Source organism: Mytilus californianus, unplaced genomic scaffold, assembly GCF_021869535.1.
Source record: "Mytilus californianus isolate M0D057914Y unplaced genomic scaffold, xbMytCali1.0.p SCAF_5, whole genome shotgun sequence".
Classification (NCBI taxonomy): Eukaryota; Metazoa; Mollusca; class Bivalvia; order Mytilida; family Mytilidae; genus Mytilus; species Mytilus californianus.
The window spans coordinates 109,744,185-109,755,050 of record NW_026262701.1 but is presented as its reverse complement, the minus strand read 5'-3'; the positions used below and the strand labels follow the sequence as shown (position 1 = coordinate 109,755,050).

Sequence of the window (10,866 nt, the reverse complement as noted above, 5' to 3'; positions counted from 1 at the left end):
TATGTATTTCAAATCTAAGTGTAAATTTTAAAAGGAACTTAGAGAATTAAACTTACCCCCTGTTAACAGGATGAAACAATATCAAGTATGAAAGAAAAGAAAACATAAATAAATTAAATATGCCATTTCTTCATCAAAATAACAACTTCATAGATTATTAAACAAGAATGTGTATTTCATTAAAGATTAATCATACTCAGATCATTTTCACTGAACTAGTACACAATTTTATTTAGGGGCCAGCTGAGGACCACTTCCGGGTGCGGGATTTTCTCGCTGCGTTGAAGACCCATTGGTGGCCTTCGGCTGTTGTCTGCTCTTTGGTCGGGTTGTTGTCTCTTTGACATATTCCCCATTTCCATTCTCAATTTTATCAGATCAGATTCATTAAAAAGAATAACAAGAATCAATAAAATACAGCACAGTCTTAATTTAAACCATACTCATTGTGTAGATTATAATTCATACTCATTGTGTAGATTATAATTCATACTCATTGTGTAGATTATAATTCATTAACTTCTAATTTACTTAGTTATCTTTTCAAATTGTATAAACAGTGTATTTTTGGAAATACATATTGTTATGTTGTACAATGAGAAACATTTATATCTATGTATATTGTGTACTGAATTTTCATGCTGTAATTATGCAAAAGACAACAAATGTTTACTTTAAAAATGCAAAACATCATCATACATCTTTGTTGTCTTTAACTAACTGATGATTTTGATAATACTGTTAATTCTGAAATTTTTCTGGTGTTTTTATTATTATGAAAATTGCGACAGGATAGGTGTTGCAAATATAAAATCCTGCATTTTCGTTGGTATTATTTGCATACAGCATTTTCTGAAATCATAATAATTTATCTTGCATTGTCGTACAACATTGTTCAACAGTTTTAATAAATTAATTAAAAAATTTCAGAATCTACGTAACTTCTTCACACATATTAGGAAACATATGAAATCCTCTAATACCATTTTCAAGACAAGAACATGTTAATGTGATATAAATATCAACTCGCTATGTACCAGACCAAAACGTTGAACCAGATTCAACTATCCTAGTTCACAAGCTTAAGGTAAGACACGACATCCTGCACAACACATTATTCTGACTTGGAGCCATCCAGTCTTTCCTCTTACTCCTTAATGCTGCATGCTTAGCGGAGAAGCAGCAAATACCAATTATGAAGTGTTTGGTTTGACCTGGTGGAGGATCAAACCCACAACCTCTGGCACTCAAGGTGAGCACACTAGCTACAACAAGACCACCAAGACGATTCCTAGTGTAAAAGGATATGCATTAATGATGAGGATATTTCTACATAGATTTTATTTCTAAATAATATTTTGTCTTTACTCATTTCAATATGTATGGATGGCTATGAATTATGCATGCTACATTCTGCTGTACAAATTGTGGTAATTAACTAATTCATACTTACATTCTGTTGTTTCAGAAATAACATGAAATACAAAAAGGAAAATTTATTAAAATATATAAAAATATCTTCAAATTTTCTTATATTTTATTGTTCCTCTTCCTAAATTGAGGAAGCAAAGTTTTAAATGACAATATATTGTCTATCCTGTAAGTAAATTAACTTTCAACAGTCTACATTTAAGTAAAAATAAATATAAAGTGAATGAGATAAAGGTGAATGCTGATGTGCAATGATTTATACAAAGCCTTTTGTGTAACTGTAATTAAATTAATTAAAAGTTAAATGGCTGTATCTTCAATATTTATAAAAGTATTTTAGAAGTATGGCTCCATTATCTGCAGTGGTGGCATTAATAATTATTCAAAAGTTTTAATTGAGACAACATCCACTTATTGTGGTCAATAAGTTTTGTATCAATATAATTTCATAGGATTGCTGCCTAGTGTTGTTTATTCCAAGCCACAAAGAGCAGTAATAAATTTTTAAATCATTGTCGACAGTCCCTGGGATATTTTTCTAACTTGTCAATAAAGTTTTTGATAAGCATAAAAAGTGATCTTGTCACATAGTTTTCCTTTGGCTCACCCTAAATATATCTTATATCTCTTATGCATAAAATATTTGTTCAAATTATTTCTCTTACTTACAGATCTAGTGTCAGTATCTACACCAGGCCTTGATAACAGTAATTTACACACCTCTGGTTTACCATGCTTAGCTGCCCAATGCAATGCCGTCTACAAATGAACAAAATATTTTCTTCAGAAAATAAAAATCAAAGAGCTGATAGCTCTGAGGTGGAAGAAGATACATGAAAGGATAACTTAAATTACTATGATAGCAGACCACACCAACTCAGCCCGCTATGTGCCATTGTTGCTTTCCACATATTTTTTTCTTCCAAAAATAATATACTTTATAATCATGTCTCCACCAAAACAGATTAAACTAAACATAAAAATCTCCTAATATTGTTGATTCAAATTAGTTTTTCTATAATTCCATACATTGCATCTCAGCGTGTTCAACCTGTGGGAAGCAAATATACCAGGATAGATTAGGATTCACTTGAAAGTTTTTCTGTCGAAGGTGGTTATTCACTTTAGGCATTCCGGTTTCCTTTGTCAATATAAACTGGCCACTATGAATTTAGTAGAGTGTGCTGAAAGTGGGGTTTAACACCAGAATCAATCAATCTCCTCAGAAACTTAAATATGAGCAACACTAACCCAACAATCAATCATGAACTGTGATAGTTGTTACCATATTTGAAATTGGTTCAAAATCCTTCATTAACAGATTTTTTATTTTCATGTTTGTTCTTATCATGCTTATGTTGTGCTGTTACGCAATAGTTGCTGGTCAGGGGTTGGGTTTTGATCGTTTGTTAACATTTCAAACCCAGTCATTTTCTGTATTTGCTTGTCCCAAGTCAGGAACCTGTGATGATTTTATTTAAAGATTCATTTCAGTGTGTCAGACAATTGGACTGACATTGTAATAACATATGTCAGATATTTCAAATTTTTATTGTCTAATGATTTGGACTGAGTATGTCCCAGGTTGTACTTTATTGTGAGAGCCAAAAAGACAGACTCTGAAACTGATTATTTTAAGAGGGGATTTATTTTAGGGACTGAACCTAGACTCTTAATCCCTAAAGGGAACTGTTGATTCTCTAGTACTGATGAAATTCTGCTTCTATAAATAAATTTATATGCTCTGTACTAGAAAGTATAAAAAGCAAAGCCCAAACCCCCTTTTCACTACAAGAATTCAGGAAAAAAAAACTTTTTGTAACGGGTTGAAAACGTCTAATGAAACTCCGGTAATTTCAAATCATGTGTGATCATTTGTTTGTAGTTTATATATCGTTATGAAAAGAAACGAGAAATTTGATATGAATCATCTAATTTTTGATATTATTTATCAGTTAATATTGGATTTTGAATTAAAATTGCATATTAATATGGATTAGGTAAATTATTAGTTTTGAAAAAATGTCTTTGTTTCATTAAATGATGCAGACGCTATTTTACAAACTTGTTATCGATCATGTCAAAAAATCAGTGTCTAGATAAGGCATGGAAGTGATAAAATTGTAAAGCACAGAAAGGGATACTGAAAAAATCCTGGAAATGTTCAATGTTGAGACTTGACCATCCAGCAGTATTGGATTTCAGAAAATTGAAAATCCAGCAAAAAATAAATCTGCCCTTGCAAGACTTTTAAAACTGCTTAAGTCAGAGGTTTTCAAATCATTATAATTATGTCCTCATTACAATATTATGGTATTCATACACCAAGTTTAAGGAAAATATAAACTTAATGACAATTAATTATTCAACACAATTAATGAAAAGACAATTTAACAGATATTAAAAAACGTTTATATGAAGAACAATTTGACTTTCCTAACCAATCAATTATTTGTACTGGCCTAATAAGTCGTCAATAAAACCTTATAAAACAATAATAATTACTTCATTGTCATGATTGTTATTATTTATTCATCAGATTAGCACCATCATTGTATATGTCCTTATATGTAAGAATATTTGATGCCCTATATGTCATAAATAATTCTAACATGAATTTTAGCAACTTTCAATCTTTGTTTGATTATAACATTTCAATAGTGTTGCATACTAAAATTTATTTTAAGAAACTACAAAAATTTTTTTGAAAACTTTATTACATACTTACATACTAATGTGTCAGGAAACACACAGTGGTCCAAAACAATGAAGTAACATGAAAAAGAAAGAAACACATGAATTAATGTCTTTCATTTAATACATCATTGTACTAAGTCTACATGTATATTGTTTTAATGCCTTACTAAGAAGTGTATGTATGTATTTAAAAGGTGTTGTGGACACAGTGCTGTGCTTGAAACATGACAAACAATAAGAAACAATTAAAGACGCTTGAGTATAGGTTGGAAACTTCAGAGAGATAAGCAATATATGTTGCCATATTCTTTAATGTTCTCATCAAAAGTAGTTAATGGAAAAAGTCCTAGCCATATTGAAATCAATCATGTTAATGAAAAAATCCTAGCCATATTGAAATCAATCATGTTAAACAGCAATTTTCTGTTCTTTTCTTTCTTAGTACTTAACTTGAAGATCGCTACAAAAAATCTAAATGTATAAGCTAATCTGATTAAAAATGCAAATCCTATGTCAACACTTAACTTACAAAGATTGACAACACTGCATGCATTCTACTTTTAATTATGTTATATGCCAAAATCATACACATCTTAATTTGGTGACGGAAATGTCATTGGTTGGCGTAATAATTATTAGAAAAGAAAGTAAAACTGAGTGTTGTTACTGATCCTTGTAAACAAAGTCTAGAAAACAGGACCTGTATTTTAATCAGATTGATATATTATCATAAATATTATACTGAAACAATGTTACTAGAAGTTCTACCAATGTAGTGATACTTACACCCTGTTTGTCCAATGTTAACACCATGGAAAAGAAAAAAAACACAAATATCAGTCAAAAACATATTCAAAAATTACATTTCTATTTTTTATCAATCTTCATCAGTACAGAATCTAATTCTGTATATCAATTTTGTATAATTTTTTTTTTAATAAAATCATCTGGTTCCAGTCAGTTATAAATGTTAATGTTTTGTAATACTATTTCATTTGAAGCATGAACTTTTTTCACACACGAAACCATACATGTGGTGAATCAATTTTCTTGCAATTGGTGATATCAAATTGAATGTAATATTTAATTATTATCTCAGTAAATCTTGAGTAATCAAGATTTCAAAAACAGACAATTTTTAAATCTGCTAGACATAAAATTAAAATCAGAACTGACCACTACATAGAAAACAAATCTGTATGAATGCAATTTAACCTTGAGCTTGCTGACTTTCTATTATTCTGTTAAAGTCCTTTGTGATAGTAATGCATAAATACATGTAACAAACGACATTCATTATTGAACGTTAACCATACTTCTTAAAATAATTTTTTATTAATTTAAATATATATCTTGATTTTCACTACAGTAATATTTTTTTATTAGTTTAAGATATTTCAACAGTAAACAGTCACTTACATACCAACATATGCTGGATTTATGATATTTGAATCAAAACTTTTCAAAATAATTGTAACAGCTGTTTATGTGATTTTATTTCATTGCAATTTAACACAAATTCCTAAAAACGGTTTTTCAGTTAAATATGTAAATATTTTATACTTACATTCGTGAAGTCCTAAAACATAAAGATGAATTCAATTATTGTTTATATTCATTTCAATTTCATTTTTCTGTCTTCCCTCTCAATTTCATATCTAATCATTACACAATATGACTTTTTTTAAATTCATAATTTTTGAATATAATATGCATAAAAAGAGTCTGTGTTTTATAACATATTGTCAGATATTAGTTGAATATAATGAATATAAGGGTAATAAAATATTACAAGATACGGTAACATTATTTTTTTAACAAATCAATATAGGTTTCACTTCTATTATCTGTAACACAAGCACACATATCTTACAATTGGATTTTTGAAAAAATATCTTTTTTTTGTATTTTCAAGGATTTCTAAAATATAATTTTTCGTACTGTTAATAAAGTTCACTGTCAAAATAAGGAAGCAAATAAAGTACAACACATAGCTAGGGTAAGAATGAATAATATTCTTCTTTTAACATTACTTTAACAAAAATATACGGTAATACAAATTCAAAATACATGTAAACATGGTAAATGAAAAGACACATATAAAATATTAAGCAAAGAAATATGCAAAATGGTTTTAATTTGCTAACAAATCAATAATATGAGGCAGGCGTTACCTGTGAAAGGGGACGAAGTCTGTATGAATTATTTTTTTTTAATTCAAACATATTTTAACTTCAAAATCTGTTCAAAAAAGAAACGGAAATACCCTTACGTTTCCGATTTCGGTTCTGTTGTTCAGAATTTTAGTTGTGACGTTATTTATGTTATGACATCATATTCAATGTTAACAAAGAAACGCTATCAGGTAACGTTTTTTCATATCAAGCCATTCAAGGAATTATTGAAAATGGAATTGGTATTGCGTTCCTTCCTATATTTTACTAGACTGATAAATATATATTTTACTCAAAGACTCATGCAAACGAGACCGGAAAAAGGAAGTAGATTTCTGCGCAAATGCAGGAAAATAAAAAAGTCTGAAAATAAAAAAGTTAACGATTTTGAGTTCATTAGTAGAATGAAAATTTCGGGAAATTTTCCCGATTTTTTTTTTTTTTTTTTTTTTATTGATTTTTCTACCGTAATAGGGGACTTCGTCCCCTTAATATGTATAAGCCTAATAAGTCGTCAATAAAACCTTATAAAACAATAATGATAATTACATTATTATCATGATTGTTATTATATATTTATCAGATTAACACCCTCAATGTAAATTTCCTGATATAAGTCAGAATATTTGATGCTCTATGTCATAAATAATTGTAACAAGAATTTAACAAGCAGTAATAAATCCTTATAATACCATATCAACATTATTAACAGTTCTAACACATTATAGAGAATGGGATTGAGATAAATAATCATGATAACAGGCAAAATAGGAAATTCTACAATTATTGTTATAACAGAAAAGAGAAAATTAGTTATAAAATGCATATGATATGATGTTGTCTTTTGATCATTAAAATGCTTCTGTCCAAATTTATAAAATCCATGAAGGTTTGAACAAGTTATCGATGTCTAAAAAACATTAACAATAGACTGAACCTAAATATTGAAGATGCAGATGTAGTGTAGAATTACTATGTCCTGCTTCTGCGACAAAATGTTGCAGTCTCCACATAAAGCATTTTCCCTACATATATATGTTTTAGGCCCATTCAGCTTCCATGTTTTCTCTCAACTACATGTGTATCAATCACCTTTCACAAAAAAACTATATGGTACATCAGTCACCTTTCACAAATAACTACAGGTGTATCAGTCACCTTTCACAAATAACTACATGTGTATCTGTTACCTTTCACAAAAAACTACATGGTACATCAGTCACCTTTCACAAATATCTACATGTGTATCAGTCACCTTTCACAAATATCTACATGTGTATCAGTCCCTTTTCATAAATAACTACATGTGTATCAGTCACCTTTTATAAATAACTACATGTGTATCAGTCACATTTCATAAATAACTACATGTGTACCAGTCACCTTTCACATATAACTACATGTATATCAGTCACCTTTCACAAATAACAACATGTGTACCAGTCACCTTTCACATATAACTACATGTGTATCAGTCACCTTTCATAAATTACTACATATGTATCAGTTACCTTTCACAAATAACTACATGTGTATCTGTTACCTTTCACAAATAAATACATGTGTATTAATTTACCTTTCATAATTAACTACATGTGTATCAGTTACCTTTCACAAATAACTACATGTGTATCAGCGACCTTTCATAATTAACTACATGTGTATCAGTCACCTTTCACAAATAACTTTATTGTAGATCAGTCAACTTTTTAAAAATAAGTACATGGTAGATCAGTCACCTTTTTATAAATAAGTACATGGTAGTTCAGTCACCTTTTTACAATTAACTACATTGTAGATCAGTCACCTTTTTACAAATGACTTAGTACATGGTAGATCAGTCACCACTTCACAAATAACTACATGTGTATCTTTAACCTTTCAAAAATAACTACATGTGTTTCAGTCACCTTTCACAAATAACTTCATTGTAGATCAGTCACATTTTTACAAATAAGTACATGGTAGTTCAGTCACCTTTTTACAATTAACTACATTGTAGATCAGTCACCTTTTTACAAATGACTATATGGTAGATTAGTCACCACTTCACAAATAACTACATGTGTATCTTTCATCACTTCACAAATAACTACATGTGTATCTTTCACCTTTCACAAATAACTACATGTGTTTTAGTCACCTTTTTGCAAATAACTACATGGTAGATCAACCACCCATCACAAATCAGTTATAGGTACTACACATTAATAGCCATGAGTTATGTACTTGACCAGTTCAGTATACCAAACCAAATGTTTTTTTTGAATGACAGACAGACTACAGTATACCATAATACTTCCTTCTATGACGAGCATATTGTTACATGAGTTATTCTAGATTATATTCATACAATAACTTAAGCATACTGTGGATTCATTATTAATTTGAGGATACCGATTTTGATGGATTTCTTTGGAATAGGTAAACCACAAACTCAAAATGTTCAAAGAAGTACATATTTTCTAAATACTTGTGTACAGACTTTGGCAAAATCTGTGAAATCAAATATCCATGAAAAAAACAAGTTTTCCTCAATCTTTGAAAATTTGTATCCACCTAATTAAATGAATCAACAGTAACCTAGATTTCTTCCAAGTTTTGCATAGCTTACCCTAGTTTTTGCTATAAATGGATGTTTAGTTAACACTCTGTGTATTTCATGATATTCTCCAGAAGAACATGTAACCAGCCATTCTTTTTGTTCTGGTGTATACTGTAAACAAAATAAATACATGTATTTCAATAATAGTATAAAAGGTATTGGTTCTTTTACTTTCTGGGTGATAACACATATATGTCACATACAAAGTCATATATGTACCATTCCTTAAGCAAGAAAAAAATATTTATACCAGTTTTCTGACTACTGTTGCACAAAAGGGGTGATAGATCAGATTTTCTTTCTTTTTTTTTGACTAAATCCTTGAAAATTTTCATTTATTGCCAGTATGTGACTGAATAATATATAAATATTTAGCATGTTTGATCAACAATCAGTTGATAAAACCTGATAAAAACATTCAGACAGCTATTATTTGTATCCCCTAGAAAAAAGTGACAAAAATTTCATACATACACGTTATTTTTAGAATAATTACCGTAAGTATTAAGTAATCAGGAATTTGATGGGCAATGAATCTGAAACTGTGTCACACATAAAAGCATGATGACATGAGCCTATGAACAAATTTCAGGAAGCTATTATTTGTAATTCCTGAGATAAATGCGACAGAAATTTAGAGTGACGAACTGCAAGACAGATGGACAGACAAGGATAAAACAGTTTACCCTTGCCCCTCCTTCAGAGTGTGGATTTAATGACATTATAAAAGGTAATAAAAATATTGTGTGGCATTACTCTTTGGAATAAAATGCTCCGCAGGGTGCAGCTTGATACGACCGCAGAGGTCGAACCCTGAACAGTTGGGGCAAGTATGGACACAACATTCAAGCTTGATACAGCTCTGAATTTCGATTGTGATTAAATATTTGACACAGCATAGGTTTCTGACACAGAATGAATGTGGTCTAAGAACTTAAAAATTTTAAATTGGACATTCACCTATTATGGTCCAATATCCAAAATCTAAATACATGGTTAGATTCAGCATATCAAAGAACCCCAAGAATTCAATTTTTGATGAAATCAAACAAAGTTTAAATTTGGACCCTTTTGACCTCAATATGGACAAAGTTGATAATGGGGCCCAAAAATCAAAAATCTAAATACATGGTTAGATTCAGCATATCAAAGAACCCCATATATTCAATTTTTGTTGAAATCAAACAAAGTTTAATTTTGGACCCCGATTTGGACCAACTTGAAAACTGGGCCCATAATCAAAAATCTAAATACATGTTTAGATTCAGCATATCAAAGAACCCTAAAAATTCAATTTTTGTAAAAATCAAACAAAGTTTAATTTTGGACCCTTTAGACCTTAATGTAGACCAATTTGAAAACAGAACCAAAAATTAAGAATCTAAATACACGGTTAGATTCCGCATATCAAAGAACCCCAATAATTCAATTTTTGATGAAATCAAACAAAGTTTATTTTTGGACCCTTTGGACCTCAATGTGGACCAATTTATAAACGGGGCCCAAAATCCAAAAACTTAATACACGGTTAGAATCAGCATATTAAAGAACCCCAAGAATTCAAGAATAAAACCCCATTGAAATTGGTCAAGAAATAAGCAATTTATACGAAGTATCTTCTTTTGCACAATACTGTGCAATTGAATATTTCTTGCTATTGCGCAATACTGTACAATTGACAATTTCTTGCTATTGCGCAATATTGTGCTGCTGGATATTTCTTGCTATTGCGCAATACTGTGCAATTGAAGATTTCTTGCTATTGCGCAATACTGTGCAATTGCAGATTTCTTGCTATTGTGCAATACTGTGCAATTGAAAATTTCTTGCTATTGCACAATACTTATTATATAATAATTTACACATCATGTTTGGTGTGTATCTCCTACCATATCATTATTATTTGCTTTTAAATATAAAACAGAAATAACCAACTTAAAATGGAAAATTTTAAAAGAA

The 10,866-nt window shown here is 29.7% G+C and overlaps 1 protein-coding gene across 1 annotated transcript in view; it reads right to left on the bottom strand.

The window, feature by feature from the left end:
• Positions 1-5,475: 5,475 nt before the first annotated feature.
• Positions 5,476-10,866, bottom strand: part of LOC127700563 (uncharacterized) — a 22,444-nt gene continuing 17,053 nt past the window's right edge. Inside the window, exons 6-7 of the mRNA XM_052204118.1 lie at positions 8,917-9,018; positions 5,476-5,707 (exon numbers count right to left, since the gene is read on the bottom strand). Coding sequence (XP_052060078.1) covers positions 5,669-5,707; positions 8,917-9,018 — 141 coding nt within the window. The 3' untranslated portion in view covers positions 5,476-5,668. The remainder of the gene's footprint in view (positions 5,708-8,916; positions 9,019-10,866) is intronic.